The following is a 16065-nucleotide window of genomic DNA, read 5'->3' on the forward strand; positions in this document are numbered from 1 at the left end:
ACACACAGCATTTTTCAAATCCCCCATGACATCAGCTTGTCTGCAGGATCCCTGTGCACATGTGCCGTGGAATGCCTGTATACAGCAGAAGTTTCTGGGGAGTGCTGTAGGGTGCACACACAACTAACATGAAGTGATGAGTAGCTTCAGAGCCCTTCTTCAAATTAAGAATGTGTCCCAGTTTTGCATGGCAAAGGAAGTTCAGTAATGGTAAGTGAGCTTGTCAGCCACCACTAAACTTATTATGTAAGGAATCCTTGCTTAAGCCTCCAAGGAACTCTGGGCTCTTCAGAACATAGTTTGAAAGCCACCCTTAAGTCATATTAACTGTAGGTATCTTTCTTTCAGATGCTCAATGCCATGGATTCAAAGATTAGGTCTCTGGAACAGAGAATAGTGGAACTGTCTGAAGCTAATAAGCTTGCAGCAAATAGCAGCCTATTTACGCAGAGGAACATGTAAGCATGAATCTGTCCTTTGGCTCACAGCCTCCTGGGGAAGTTTGGAGTGCCTGTAACTGCTAGTGAAACAAGCCCTTTTCTGTGCTTTTCATAAAGAACCGATGACTCGAGGGCATTTTTCTAGCTGAAGAGAAACTCCCTGAAATCTCCACTGCCTTCTGTTCGGCTACTGAGTCTATTAGCTCTTGCTGGTCAGAAATGTCCCTTTGGTGTGAGGTGCCTTAGTAACCTTTCCCTCTTTTTATTTTTTGGCATGCCACTTGATTAATTTTTGCTTTAAATTTTCGTTTTCAGTTCCCGAACCTCTGAGACATTTTCTGAGCGAGGAAAATTGAGATTACGCAAATTTCTTGTGCGTGCAATGATAGCTTTAGGTAGGAGAATAACAGCTGTGACTTGTATCCAACTAAAGTTCTCTTCAGAGGAGACCCATTGAAATTAAAGGACATAGTCAAGCTCATTCGTTTCATTGGGTCTACTCTTGAGTAGGATAGGAATTGGATACAACAGGACAAACTCCTGAGGCTTATAGTTATATAGCAGGGGGAAAGCAGATACTGTATACTACTGTTTCCAGGTGTGTTGTCAGTATTGTAGTTGTGGTTCGAGGACCCGACCCCCGCAAGGTGAAATGAAGGCACAAGGACACGTGGTATAAGGTTAATGGGCTAGGAAAGGCCACAACTTTATTGATTACAGCAGTGAAAAGGTATTGGCTTAGGCATTGGATCACAAAACAGGTGGGTTTATTCACCAGTAGGTGGAGCCTGTTGATGCTAATCCAACTATAGGCTCACCCCTGCTGTCACCGAGGGTCGTGCCATGGCCTCCTGCCAAGCAGGCATCGGACAGAATACACGACCGCCAGATTCCTTTAACGGAATACCCCTAAAAAGGCATAGGCAATGGCCACACCTAGCACTTCGACACACCACACCACATTATTCCAATGCCTAACCTACCCACCAATACCACAAAAGTTGTGACGATTGCTACGAGGTAGGCGAAAAAACCAAAAAGCCTAATGCCAAATGGAAAAACTCCTACCACCACCACCCCCCCCGGCCAACCAGGGCGACCAACCTAAGGTCCATAGCAAGGCCAATGACCTAAGCCCTAACTCAAAGGGAGTGGAGGGTGGGTGACTCGCAACGGGACGACGACAAGGAATGAGGCCAGGAAGAGGCTGGCGCTGCAGCAAAAGGCTGATGAGCACGCTCCCACCGTGGCACCTGGTTGGATGGCCACCGGGGGGCGTGAGCGCCAGCCAGGTGAGCTGGAGGCAGGGGGCAAACGCCCCCTGCTAGGGCGGTGCAAGGGCTCCCGCCCACAACCACTCCACAACTCCTCTTTCAGGGAGGAGAGTCTTTGTGAGCAACATTAAGTCACAAGGGGGAGCAGCTCTTAATGGTTGCTCTTAACTTTGAACATAAGAACCATTGGCCCATCTAGTCCGGCATCCTGTTCTCACAGTGGCTGACCAGATGTCTATGGGAAACCCTCAAGCCAGGACCCAGGCACAAGAGCACTCTCCTCCCAATTCCATTCAGTTAGCTTGTTGTCCTAAAGCCCAGTTGTAGGATTAGCCAATTTTCATTTGTGATTAGGGAGAAGACTCAAGTCACATCCGTGCGCTATAGTAGCAGTTTTGGTGATAAATGTGACCTTTTCAAAATAAAAGTGTTCATATGATTGGATGGGGTTGACTCTGCTGATGCATCAGCACTCCTGGCCTAGGGAGCCATTTCTTCTGCACCCCAATGTAAGAAAAGGCTTTTGGCCAGGACTAGAGTACATCTCCCCCCCCCCCCACTTTTCAGGAAAGCCCAAGAAGAAATGATTTCTGAGCTCAGACAGCAGAAATTTTATCTGGAAACTCAAGCTGGAAAATTGGAGGCCCAGAACAGTAAGCTGGAGGAACAGTTGGAGAAAATCAGTCATCAGGACCACAATGACAAGGCTCGCTTGTTGGAGCTGGAGACTAGATTGCGAGAGGTAAAAGTTTGCTTGCCAATGTCAGTATTGCTGCTGCTTCTATAAATGAAACTGAATTGTCTAGCTGGCACTGGCAAAATGGCAGTGTGGCAGATTTTCTCTGTCCCTGTGGTAGCTCCAGGTGAATGAAGGTGAAGCTTCTCAACCCGCTTGAACAGGATGATAACTGTGGAGTGTCTGTTCATAACTTCAAGATGAGACTGCCTCTTGTCATGGGAGAAAGTGGGGTGACTGCTCAACATGATTATTTTAGGTCTCATTGGAATGGCTTTCACAGGGCTGCTTGGGCATAGTTTTCAGTGGTACGCAGAGTAGATCAGTCTGTAATTTGGGTCTGAAGACTAGCTAGACAAGTGACTCTTTTTTCCTCATTGTATATTTTAATGTCGGCCTCCTTCAGAACAATACGTGAAGCTTTTTCTAGGGTGACATCCTTAAAACTGCATGTTAACCTACTTGGTTGCCATAAACATCTGACAGGTTTAATTATTCAGAAGTGGCAATGCTTACCGCAGATGGAAGATCAGTTTTGGATTTTGAAAATGTGTTGCTGATGCTTTTTGAACTGCAGCTGAAACAAGAAATGACAGAGAGAGAAACTCAACAGCCTGCTTAGCTGGACGTTTAGACAACCACAGGCGGCGCCCCACTTATGTGTGATCAGTTCACTTCTGACTTATATACTCATGGTGCTGGAAAATAAATAAGTCAGTTCAAACCCAGAAATGGTGGGAGAGAGTCGGTGAGTCCTTGTGGCCTCCCCAGAGCCCAAAGAGGATGTCAGTGTGGGCAGAGGAAACCCCAAAGAGACCAGAGGCACAGTGGGACATTGTTTACGCTGCTCAGCCTCCCCGCCTAACAGCTGACGTGCAGGGTATTGCAGCAGCAGCAGCCGCTTTCCTGTGCATCCTCCAGCCTCCTGCCAGCCTCAGAGTTTCAATTCTAGTTGTGGATATTTTTGGATACAGTATTTTTGGTATGGATTGAAGAGAAAGTGGCATAGGGGGTGTTTTAAGGGTATTTAGATGGTGCTCCTCACTTTACACTATCTATGCACAGTGTGTGGGGGGGAGAACGTAACCTCTGTGTAAGTGGGGAGCTGCCTGTATTAGATTATATCACTTATTTTTATATCCTCACTGTCAAAAATGTAAATTTATTAAGAAATTGGCATCTCATAGTATTAGGAAGGAAGAAGTGAAAATTAATGTTGATCTGTGTATGGAGAGAGGCAAATATTCCGAGGGTGGTTTTCCTTGGAGGAATGAGCTGCAAGGAATGCAGGTGTTGTTGAAAAGGGATATGAGAGTGAGTTAAGGGGTGGGGGGGGGAAAGCTTTCCAAATGAAAGCCTGTCCTTGCATGTAGTTGAGCAATTCATGTACATCTGGCCACATGGGTGGTGGGTTGTGATTGTCACGGCATAAGCTTTTGTGGACCAGAGGCCACTTCAATAGAGGTGTAGTATGATCCTTGGTATACGTTTTTCAAAAAATAGAGCTGTCATGGTAACATGTGAGAAAAGCAATTTGTGACAGTTCAGTTAGAGTTTCAATGTTTGCAAAATAAGCCCATTGAACATGCATGGCAGTGGTAGTTATGATAATTCACTGCAGTGCTAGGATGATTGTGTTCAGGCCTGTAGCAGGACAAGAAACCACTGTCTCATTTCAGACCCAAATAAATTCAGCTATTTCACCCTTTGAAATTCCTCCAGAGAATGACAACCACCAGGTCAGAAACAGAGTATCCAGGGAGATTAAAATGTTCTCCTGCTTTGTGAATATTATCCTATCTGATATCAGATTTATGTCCAGGTGTTTCCGTTGCATGGAAATGACTTTTTTGTCCTACATAAACAGCAGAAGGACATTGCTGAAAGATCTTAAGCAAACTTCCATTTTGAAGTTCATACGTATCAATACTGTATTTAAACTCTTCAGGTTAGCCTTGAACACGAAGAACAAAAATTGGAGTTGAAGCGGCAGCTTACAGAATTGCAGCTCACCCTCCAGGAGAGGGAATCTCAGATTTCGGGGTTGCAGGCTGCCCGCGCAGCCCTGGAAAGTCAACTCCGGGAGGCTAAAACTGAGCTAGAGGAGACCACGGCTGAGGCAGAAGAGGAGATCCAAGCTCTGACGGTAAGCTCCAGAATTCTGGGCTGGTGTAAGGAGCTGTGCCCTTGAAGCATACGATCCAGTGATGCTCTTGAGTGGCTTGAAATTGTAATATTGAAATATACCCTTGGTTGAGAATGATCATCTGCAGATGGCTTAGCTTGATCTTTTGCTTTGCTTCATCTTATGTCTCTGATGTTTGTTGAAAATGTGTTCCTAACAGATCTACACTTTTTTTTTTCATATGGATCAGCCTCCATAGATTTTTCTTTGTCTGGGTTTGTCTCTTCAGAGTAAAGGAAATATGCCTGATCATTCTAGTCCTTTTAAGGACTAGAATGTTGCCATTGTTCTACTTTCTACTTGTCATCTGGCACGTTCAAGATTTAGACAGTCATTTCGGGTTCACTGAAAGTACCCATATATGGTGTCTTCAAATTCCTCCTCTGGGGCACCAGTCTCACTCCTTCTACCTGTTTCTTTGAAACAGGAGCACAGCTAAGTGACACTGAGAAGAAGTATAACTCCATTTCTGTTGCCATTTTGAAACCCAGTCCAGACACAAAGGCCTTTTTAGAGGAGGGGAAGATGATCCGTTGGTGAATGATCTTTTGGAAGAGTTTACCCAGCATAACATGAGGATTGTAACCAGCTAAGCTTTGTACTCTGAGTAGACCCATTGAAATTAATGGACCTAAATTAGCCACGTCTATTATTTTCAGTGGGTTTACAAGCAGTGGACTAACATTGGAGTGCTCTGTTTTAAAGAGTGCACCGAGAGCACCTAAAGTCCTTACGTGAGTTGAGATGCTGTTATGAAGCTGTAGAAGGAAAAGTTGGGAGAGTGAATGATCAAGGCTTTTGAAAGGGGGAAGAAATGCCTGCAGTAGACTTCTTCTCTGTGCTCTGAATCATGCCTTGATATCAGAATATAAACTAACACTGAACTCAAGCTGGGGCCTGCTCTTATCCAGTATTCCTTGGATTTTGAAACACTATGTGCTCTGCCTTCCATAACTACTTTAGGATTGTACAGCATTGGCACTGAAATATCCTGGTTTAGAGGCAAGAAGTGCAACAAAAGGATCCCTCTGTAACCCTATTCAACCCCCAAAAGGGCAGTAGCTCTAAGAATTGGTGGCAGCTTCATGTGGATTTCCCTTGAGATAACTCAGTATAGGGCATAGATTCCTCAGCCTCCAAATACAGCATATTATTGAAGTACAATGTCTTTATTTTCATGAAAGTTTGGTGACATTCTGCCCATATATATATATAAATTAGTGGTCAGATTTAACTTTGAAAAAGGCTGGTTACAGGTAAGTAACTGATGTTTCAGAACCATCATTCCTGTGGATTTGTGTCCCTTTTTTCACAGAAGTACTGAGATTTTGTTTGGGTGGGTGAGGATTCTCTTTAATATTGTAGTTTCATGCTGCCCCGTTTTTAAAGGAAGTTGGTGAAATAAATGTTGCCTTATACTTGTTCCCTAACAAAGGTGTCAGTTGTATATCTTACTATGCAGAAATAGTGAATCCTTCATTAAGGTACTCTTTCATTTTTTTATCCCCTCCCCTGAACTGAACCTAAATGTATACTATATGCTACTGATTTTTTTAAAAAAGATCTTGCCCTTGCAAAACAAAAACAGAAACCCAAATAAACAACGATGTGCTTTATGAAGCTGGATCTTCACTTTAAGGTTTGCCAAATTGTTGGGTGGTAGAGATTATTAACTCCTGCTTTGGCTGCCAGCTGTGGCTTCGTGCATCCAGCAGTGCTGGAAGTGGGCTTGTGTCTCAGTGGATGCTAATGAAAGGAACAGTGTCTTTCATTAGGGACCCCTTTAACCGCTTTTGCAGCTGTACCTTGGGGCTTGAGGGATTAAGACCTGTGCATGTATTGCTTGTGGTATTGGTATCCTGGGGGAGGAAAGCCCGACCTCTTCTGCGTTCAGAGATGCACATCAGCTGAGTGCTAACTATTAGGAAATGCAAGTGTACTAGCGCAGGAAACTTGTGAGTAATGAATGCCGTGCTCTATCCCATGAGTGGTCAACCTGAGGCATGGGTGCCATAAGTGGCACAGGAACTAGGAGTTTGTGACACTCCTAGACTGAAGCCCAAGGGTCCGTGGGTCATGTTAGAGAGCATAGGGTGACTTTTCACATGGGTGGTTGTACTGTAATGCTTTCTGTAATGTGATTTTCCAAAGTTACCTAGAATCTATAATTGCATTGCCTGCTCCCAAACTAATGGAACTTGGGGCTCCAGAGAGACGCTGGTGCTCAGAGTAGACAATGCTGGGCCAGTTGGACAAATATATAAGGAAGCTTTCCACGGGAAAGGGTCACAGTGTGGCTTGGAAACGCCCATAGTGCCAACCTCTGCCATGCTGTGCTGCTGCCTGCTCTCTGGCTCAGTGGATGCGAGGCAAAACCTAGCCCAATGGTTTCTTCGTTTTTTGGAGGGTGGTGGGAGAGATCTACACATGCGCTGTAGTGCCTGTTAGAATGGCAATGTCTTGTACGTTGGACTTCTGACACACTTGCAAAAGGTTGGCCACTGCTCTGCTTCTCTATCCGATCTTTTCCAGTGCAGATACGGAAATGTGGAATACTTGGCTTCTAGGCCAATAGAAACAGGGGCATGCTGTATGAGATGATTTTACTTAGCACTAAAATGACAACCTGCATTTCCTCAAAAGAGCTCCTGTTTCAGTCTAATGATTCAAACACCCCATTAAGAATTGGGTAGTAAATCTAGTGGAATGCTGGGAAGGCGGGAGGGGGTCTCATTTGAGCCTCTTTCAGCTGATTGGTGGAAGAAAAAGTTCATTTTCTAGTCATTCACTTCAGACTTGGGTTGAGCAGCGTTTCCGCCTTGGGTGTCTTGGGAATGAATGGGTTGGCTTGAATAAAGAAGAAACGTCCAATGAGCAACCAGTGACCTGAGAGTCCCTTTGCTGCGGCTTGAGACTGCCTCAATCGGACTGATGGGAGAGGGTCCAGTGGCTGGAAGATGAGCTTTATCTTTGTGTCACACTTTGCTTGCAAAAACACTTAAAACGGTGCATGCCTTTTCGCAGTTGTCTTGAATCGAAATGCTTCATGTCTTTGAATGTTAGACTTCCATGATCCAAGCAATAATAAGCATAAAATTATTAGTTGGTTTCGTCACTCCTTTGGGAAGGCATCAGGCTGCTTGTTAGGCTTGTGGTTGTGTGGCTGAATTGCTTGGTAAGTTTGCCTAATCTCCATGATAGGCTTTTCTAACACTTTGTGCTTGTGTGTGGACTCTTAAATACATGTGTAGGATTTATTTATTTATTTTTAAATCCCATGAAGTAGTAGCTCAGATGTGGAAATAAAAAACGCAAGGCAAACCATTTCAGAACTCTTATTAAATGGCAACTACCTTCTGAAGGCCGCTGAAAAGGAATATTTTGGCATTTGCCACGAAGCAGTGCATTCAGTTGTACATTTAGCTCCAGTAGCTGAGAACATGGAAGCATGAGGATGCCTTAAGTCGACACAACGTTTGGTTCTTTTGTCCTAGTAGCATTCACAGCCTGCAGCATCTGCCTTTTTAACTTTGCTTGCTGGTAGATTGTTCTGCAGTTCATTTAGAAAGAAAGAAAACAGCTGTTGGATTCTAAAAGTAATGTATGAAAAAATTGATGATCAACTTCTTACCTCCTTTAGGCTCATAGAGATGAAATCCAGCGTAAATTTGAAGCCCTTCGTAATAGCTGCACAGTGAGTATTAAATACGGATCATTGAATTATTTTGAAATTAAGGAGAAGGAAGGAAAACAATCTAATTTTGCTCCTTGAAGACAAGGGTTCATGACATGGCCTTTTGCTTTCAAGGAGTTAGCAGGACCAAGACTGATTGGATTGCTTCTTTAGATCTCAGGTGAATCTCAGCTTAGAGATTTTATCCTGATTTAAAATTGACAGTGTTTCTCAAGTTTTTGAAGAAGCCAGTATGAAATCTCATTGTAGTGCAGCTAATAAGAATGGTGTAGCAGCTGCAACAAGTGATGTATATATAGAGATAACATTTCCCCCCTTACAGGTGAAGGGAACTATCATAGTACAGTAGGATGGAAAGGCAAAGGAGGGCATTTAGCTAGGCTCAAATGTTCCTAATATGTAGCCTGACTACCAAATAATTTGTAGGCTGCAGCAGTGGCAGTATTTCATCTGTATGTAAGAAACAGTACATACGCTTGTCACATTTGAAGTGCGACATGGGTGTGCCAATAAACAGATCAAGCAATTGTTGCATGTAGTCTTATTTTCCATTACTGAGGTGTGTAACGTGAAGTAGCCCTAAAGTTTCCCACAGAACCATGCATGTAGATTATTGTTTTCAGTTTCCTTTTCCTGCCATCAGCATTTTGGTGAGCCTCTTAAGGCTCCTTGACTGCTTTTCAAGACCTCTACATTTTGTGCAATTGAACAACACACACACACACACACACAGAGAGAGAGAGAGAGAGAGAGAGAGAGAGAGAGTGAGTTTTCCTGGTAGTTTGCCCTCAAGATACAGATCCAAAGTAGTCTGCCTTGAAATAAATATTTTTTAGGAGTTGAAATGTCTCTAGTGTTTTAGATTTTTAAATCAGAAAGCAAGTAAGTAAAAGGAGGAAAGGCTTATGGCTAAGCACTCTCTGTAAAAGAGGTAAGTGTACCCAAAAGTAGTAACTAAGCAGCTTTTAGAAATGGAAGATTCCCTCCTTTATCATCATGTACTGGATTTCTTCATAAAATACATGCCACCAAAGGATCTTCTTTCACACATCATTCAGTATGATAGAAAGAGCTATACTACAGCCATGTGGCTCCAAATATCTCTTACCAGTTTGTGTGTAACCTTTAGCTGTTCTTTAAGTTAGCAAAAAAAGTGCTGGTTTATGCATGCATATTCATCATTTGATGACCGCAACATCAGGTGGCGATTTCAACATGTGGAAGGGTCTGTTGCAGGTACTACACCACAAACTGAACTGTCACATCACTGTATCACCTCAAATCCAATGCTTTCCAGTTCACACATTCAGCTGCTTTGTTGTCTAGTGTACATTTCAGGTATTGGAGATTATCCTCGCTAAAGATGCTGAAGAATTTGAAGGAGTGCTGTTGTGAGCAAAAGCATGAGTGGAAACTTTTTTTTGTTCTGGTTGTAGGGAACTAGATAGTTGCATAGGTTTTGCATATCCTTATGCAGAAGTCATAATGTAACAATAATGAGAGAAGCTACTGGAGTTAGGCAAATAATAGGGAAGGTGAAATAAATGACTCAGTGTCATTGGTACCAAGGCTGCCTTGGTTTGTAAGGAAAGACATAACCTTACACCGTAGAGGAGGCCAAGGCTAGAGGTTGAAGGCTTTGTTTTTGCAGCAAAGCCATATTGCTTTTTCGAAAAAGAAAGAAAGAAAGAAAGAAAGATAGATAGATAGATAGATAGATAGATAGATAGATAGATAGATAGATCAAGGAAAAGGGAATGGGATTAAATGTCCATTCCCTGCTGCTAATCACCAAAGAACCCTGGACCTTGACCAAAGAACTCTGGAGGAGCAAAAAAGGACATGGAAATGAAAGCCTGTTGGAAGAAATTGGGCATTTTCTTCAATGCAAGTTGATTTTCTGTTGTATTGTGGAATAGTCACCAAATAAGTTGCCGTTTCTGGGACTCCTCTGGGAGCCTCCTTCATGTTCCCCTGGATGTGAGGGCGATCTGGCTGCAACATCTGTCACCCCATTGATCTCCAGGGTTGATTCAGCTGATCTGGCTGGCTAGGCGGGTGTCCCCTTCCTCCCTCACCGCTCCATGTGCGTCCCTCCCGAAGCTGCGTGCTCGGTGGAAGAGGACGACCATCCCAGATAGAAGGAGTGTACCGTTCTTCGGTCAAGGGTATACGATAGCTGCGCTCCCCTGCTAGAACCTCCAAACAAGGTCAAATAACAGATCTCATCAAGAGTACCTGAACCACTCTAGTAATTCATTTGTCATTTCACACACTTGATGAGAATTGCCTCTTTAAACCTGCCCCTGAACAAGGACTATATCCCAAAACCTATTGGGACTGTACAGTATTAAACATTTCCCCAAGCAACTGGCATTTTCTCCTCTCCCTGTGAGCTTCCGCTTGGGTGTACATGCTTGTTTTGGGTAAATGGGAAACCAAAGCTGCAGCTGAAATTGGTGTGGTTTCCTGTGTGCTGGAGGGACACTTTTTTTTTTCTGTCGATCCATTGTGTGCAATTTTTTATTCAAATTCAAAACAGTCTGCAACCCCACTAGGTGTCTTTTCGTTTTATTCATGGCGGTTTGCCAAGTTCAGAAATAGGATAGAGGTGCACATGTAAAAATTGAGGATGCAAATATGGAAAGGAGTTTGCCATGACTTCTCATAAACCCAAACGTCTCTTTCATAGCTTTTGGTCTCTGCTCATTTCAGCTATATAAGCAATTGCTTCTTTGCATCAGTTTGGCTAATAGACAACTGTGTGTGGGTTGTTTCCTTAGGAAGTTGGAGCATAGTCTTCCAGTTAGGCCCTCATTGTTTTATCTCTTGTGCCTAAGCTTTTGGTGCCTTGATGCTGGAGGTTTTGCTTCCAGATCCCATCTGTGATGATTCTTGATGGAGAACTGGAAGCTGCATATTGCAGTTGCTTTCTTAGATGAAGGAATTAGATGAACAAGCCAAGGGTTGTTTTGGAGTTTGGAAAAGATGAATGGTTTGTGCTACCATATTTTGCTGTTTTTGTATGTAGAGACCATACTACATCAAGACTCCTAGACTGTTTTTATACTTCATCCTCAAGCAAAGGGTGCAATATGTCTGCTGTCATGCTTATTCTCAGGAGACAGGAGGAAACGGGGGCATACCCAAAATAATTGCTTCACACCTTTTATATAGTCGACCACCTCCTGTAATACCTGCCCTTTGGAATCCCCTCCCCTTGGCAGGCGCCGTCTCTGTTGTCTTTTCAGTGCCTACTGAGACCCTTCTTCCAACAAGCATTATAAGTAGGAATCTTTTCCAGCCTGTATTGGAATGTATGTAAGTATTGTATCTGTGCTCCCTCACTCTTGCCTTTACTCAGGCCTCTCCAGGCTGCAGAGCAGGTGTGGAAGGAGCTGCCCCAAAAGTTCCATCAGACCACTGGTGGTGCTGTGAGGATCTGATAGTATGTGTGCTCCCTGGCCTGGGTTCACTTGGTTTAGTGTTGCTTCTGAGCAGAGTCATAGTGTTTTGTCTTGCACTGTAAGGATCGCTATGCACTTGTAGTTATGATGCACATGAGAAATGCATTTATTAACTATCTGTCAAGGGAAGGGTTTGGGGGATGAGTCGCTGGACAAGAATTTTTACCCAAAGTCTTGCCTTGGTGGATCAGACCAATGGCCCACTTAATCTAGCAATTGTCTACAGTAGAGATCAGCCCAAACAGCACAGAGAAACTCAAAAAGAAGATATCAGGATGGAAGTGATACATTGCTGCTTTTGTTCTCTGCACACCTGCTAATTGGGGTCATGTCACCTCAATATAATCTGTTCCATTTTATTTATCATATCTGATTGAGCCACTGATAGATATATGCACAGGGGCTAGTTGCCATGACAACTTCCTGTGGCAATGAGTTTCATAATTGATTATACATTGAAATAGGAAGTGCTTCCTTTTGTATGCCTTCTTTGATGTCTACTTTGCTAGTTAAATGAGTTCCAGTGTATTCAGAGTGATTTTCAACATATTGTTTTAGGTTATTTAAATTCCTTCTAAGCTAGTAGCAACATGATGAGAGATCTGCCAACACATATTCATGTTTTCTTTTAGTCCACGCTATTTAGAAACTGAATAAAATCTGGGTCCGCGTTAAAGGAACATTCGTAAAGGAAGCAAGTCCTCTGTACCACTGTTGGTCATGATAAAAGAATATTCTTGGCCTGACGTTTCAGAGTTATGTGTGTAATATGTTAACAGAAATCTCCAACACCCTTTTTAATCAACTGTTCACCTAACCTTTGATAAGTCACAAGCAGTTGGACTAGGACAGGATTAGGTAACATAGTGCCTGCCAGATTTAATGGGCTAAAACTCCTACCAGCCCCAGCCAGCATTGGCTAATGACCAGGGATGATGAGAGTTGTAGTTCAGCAGCATCTAGATGGCACCATGTTGACTATTCCTGGATCAAAATATCTAGAAGAAAAAGCCTTGTACTCCACAGTGATTTTGTTTTAACGGAGACACCTTCCTCTTAAAAAGAGAAGAGGGGAAGAAATCCTCTTGGTTGGTGCTAGAAATCAGTAATTTATTTTGTGAGATTAGATTAAATGTCCTCTTTGGGAGCAAAGGATATTCTTGAGGGATCCTGTTTCAAACAGCTCAAGCAAGTGCACCAGGATAAAACGTACAGACCCTTTTACCCCGTGATGACGACCTTCAGTCCAAACCAGTATTCATTTACAACACTGAAGAAGCACTTTCCCCTAATTTCTCCTCCCCACCTGCTGCTGCCCCTCATCCTCTCCCAGCAACTTTTCCAAACCACCAGTTGGAAGATATTATCAGCGTTATATGTTTTCTAAAGAACAAAATTTCCACCCATACCTATTCTACTATACCTTTTTTGTTGTGCAACATTACAGTAGTGTGTTTTAAGTTACACATAAGAAAAGGGATTGTCTGCTTTTTAAAATGGAGGAGGTCCACATTTAAGTGGTAATATGGGGCATACTTTCCTGTTAAATATTCCCACCCTCACTTCTTTCTTTCCTCTTCCTTTTCTTCCCTCCCCCTCCCCCTTAAACTCTTTCCTTAAACTTCACTTCCAAAATAGAATTTTAAAAAATTGCTGCGGTTGTGCTTTAGAAGACTAGTAGGTGGCCAGTGTCTTTTAGAACAGCTTTTTTTTAATCTGTTCCCGTGGTTATAGCGAGTGTTGCCTCTGTCTGTAGTGGAATAGTGTGAGCAGGTGTTAAAAGAAAGCCATGCTTTTCTTATTCCAGAGTTACTGTGACTTTCTGTGTTTTTTGTTTGGTTTCTGTCTGTCTCTACCCAACCCAAACCCCTGTCCCAATATAGCTGTGTACTAACATGGGATAGTTGAATTCAGCATTTTGCTGGGGGTGGGGAGATGTTTCCAGATTGCTACAGTACTGCTTAAAATATTGGACATCACTTGCTTGCACAAAAGCATCGTTGCCTGGTTCTTATCTCTTATTTTAACGCTGATATTGACTTTCCTCTTATAATCTGTTGTGCTGCCAAACATTTCCCCTCACGTTTCATCTTGCTGTCCTTAACTCTGCTGACATTAGAAATCCAGTCTTTGTTAAATCAGTGTGTGTGGCTTTTTCTAGCGGTTTGCGAGTTCTGCTTGGTTTTCTTTTTTTAAAAAAAAACACACGCTTTAAGAGAGTGGCATTCCAGATAATGCACCTCTCTTTGAAGAGCTCTCTGTTGGGTATTATGAAAATCTCTCTTTTGAAAGCTTGCATCACCTTTCCTCAGATAGCATAGTGTAAGGTTTGGAGAGAGAAACCAATCTGCTTATGCCCTTTTATCACCATGCAGCAAGTTTGGGGAGAAGACCATTAACTGTGGACTCCCAGTTCCTGGATTTTGCCACAACGATGCACTCTCAAAGTCATGCCATAGGACACAAAAATTTTACAATGCAATGTATTTTGTACCTTAAGGCTGAATTAAGCTTAGCTCTTCTGAAGACAAAGGTCTGTATCCAACGTTCTCTGTCTGCTAGGGTGAGATCCCTTGTGCTAGCAGATGACAAAGTTTAAAAGTTGCCCAAGGGAAGAATGGATGTTCCAGTATGAACCTGAACAGTGTGGTGATGCTCAATAGTGAAGCAAGTTGAGTTACATCAGCTTAAAACTGGGTAGGTGCAGACTTAGTATGAGCAATTTTTACTTGGTGAAAAATCCTTTACTTGACGTTTTTAGACGCAGCCATTTAGGGCTGTATCCAACATTCTCTTGTTTGCTGGTGCAAGAGCTCTTGTGCTAGCAGACAGCAGAGTTTAAAGGTTGCGCAACAAAGGAATCGAACACAACAGTTGTGCTAGCAGAAGCTTGTGCAACAGCTGGCTCTTGTACAATCAGTTGCACGACAATCTTTTGGCAATGTACTCATGGCTTTATCAGAGCATCAGAGGTTAATCCCCTCTTCACTCATCTCCAGAGTGAATTCAATAGCCAAGATTTGTCTTAATTATCTCACATTGGCAACTTGCCGGCAGAAGATGTTCGGTCTGCTGTGTTCCTCTCCCTGAAGTCCCCAGATTTTCAAAGTGTGTATCTGTTAGGTATGTATCAGCCTACAAGACAGTATACTGAGCTTTACAGAAACCCATTCTTTAGGGTTTGAAGTTTGACTTTCAAAAAAGACTTGGCTAGTCCCCATTTATCTTAAGAATCTTGGCCTTATTAACCTTTTTTCCTTAGTCCCCATTTATCTTAGGTTCTCTGGCTTATTATTTTTATTTAGGTGATTACAGACTTGGAAGAGCAGCTGAATCAGTTGAGTGAGGACAACGCTGAGCTGAACAACCAGAATTTCTTCCTGTCCAAACAACTAGATGAGGCTTCGGGGGCAAATGATGAGGTCGTGCAGCTGCGAAGCGAGGTAGACCACCTCCGTCGCGAGATCACGGAGCGAGAGATGCAGCTGACCAGCCAGAAGCAAGTAGGTGTTCAGAATTTGCATTGTGAAGTCCAACTTTCTCAAGACTTTTGTCTAAGTGTGAGACTAAATATTCACTCACTGGAGGTCTTTGTAGGGCTTTGATGGTTTGCCTCCTCCTCAGAGTCAAGACTCTCCTATCGCCAGCTCTCGTCTCACAATTAAAAGCACACAATCCTGAATCAGATTGTGCCAGAATTGGACAACAGAAGCAGAATAACCTAAAGAATTGCCTGTTGGACTGGGGTGTAGACCAAAATATAGGGTTGGGGGAGAGGATAACAGAGGAGGGGGATCCCAGAAGTATAAGTAACCAAACCAACGAAGTCACAGGAATTGAAGTGACAATGAAATGATATAAAAAGCATTGTTGTTAAAGCAAAAGTACATGCAAACACGCATGAGTGTGTGCATGCAAAACAGAAAAATACAAATTATCTAAGCTATAACTACTATATAAGAATACGAATTATCTGTATAATTTGCAGAACTTCATTTTCCCCCCTTCTAAAGTCAGACAGTGGAACAGATGGAATCTGCTAAGACAAAACTCACCTTTTATTGATAGTCTTTCACAGTGTGGGATACAGCAGTCAAGTACTACACAGAACTTGGCAGGTTTGGGGCTGGTCAATATGAAGGCAGAGACTAGAAGCTTTCCAGAGGGGTTGCTTGATGGCAGGCACCATCATTGCCATCTAATCTTGTCCGACTTCCTCTTTTTGCAGTTGATTTTTTTTACCTTTTAAAGCTGTAATGGGTTTGCATA

At 42.9% G+C, this 16065-nt stretch overlaps 1 protein-coding gene across 10 annotated transcripts in view; it reads left to right on the forward strand.

Moving 5' to 3' along the window:
- Positions 1-16065, forward strand: part of CIT (citron rho-interacting serine/threonine kinase) — a 107640-nt gene that overhangs the window by 54142 nt on the left and 37433 nt on the right. For 9 of the 10 annotated variants that reach the window (XM_081841686.1, XM_081841690.1, XM_081841688.1 and 6 more), the window contains 5 exons: positions 349-458; positions 2282-2456; positions 4399-4596; positions 8276-8329; positions 15102-15299. In XM_081841686.1, coding sequence (XP_081697812.1) covers positions 349-458; positions 2282-2456; positions 4399-4596; positions 8276-8329; positions 15102-15299 — 735 coding nt within the window. The remainder of the gene's footprint in view (positions 1-348; positions 459-2281; positions 2457-4398; positions 4597-8275; positions 8330-15101; positions 15300-16065) is intronic. The other variant, XM_081841693.1, reaches the window with a different exon arrangement.

The sequence above is a fragment of the Podarcis erhardii genome, assembly GCF_964252035.2.
Source record: "Podarcis erhardii genome assembly, chromosome: 15".
In the NCBI taxonomy this organism is placed as follows: Eukaryota; Metazoa; Chordata; class Lepidosauria; order Squamata; family Lacertidae; genus Podarcis; species Podarcis erhardii.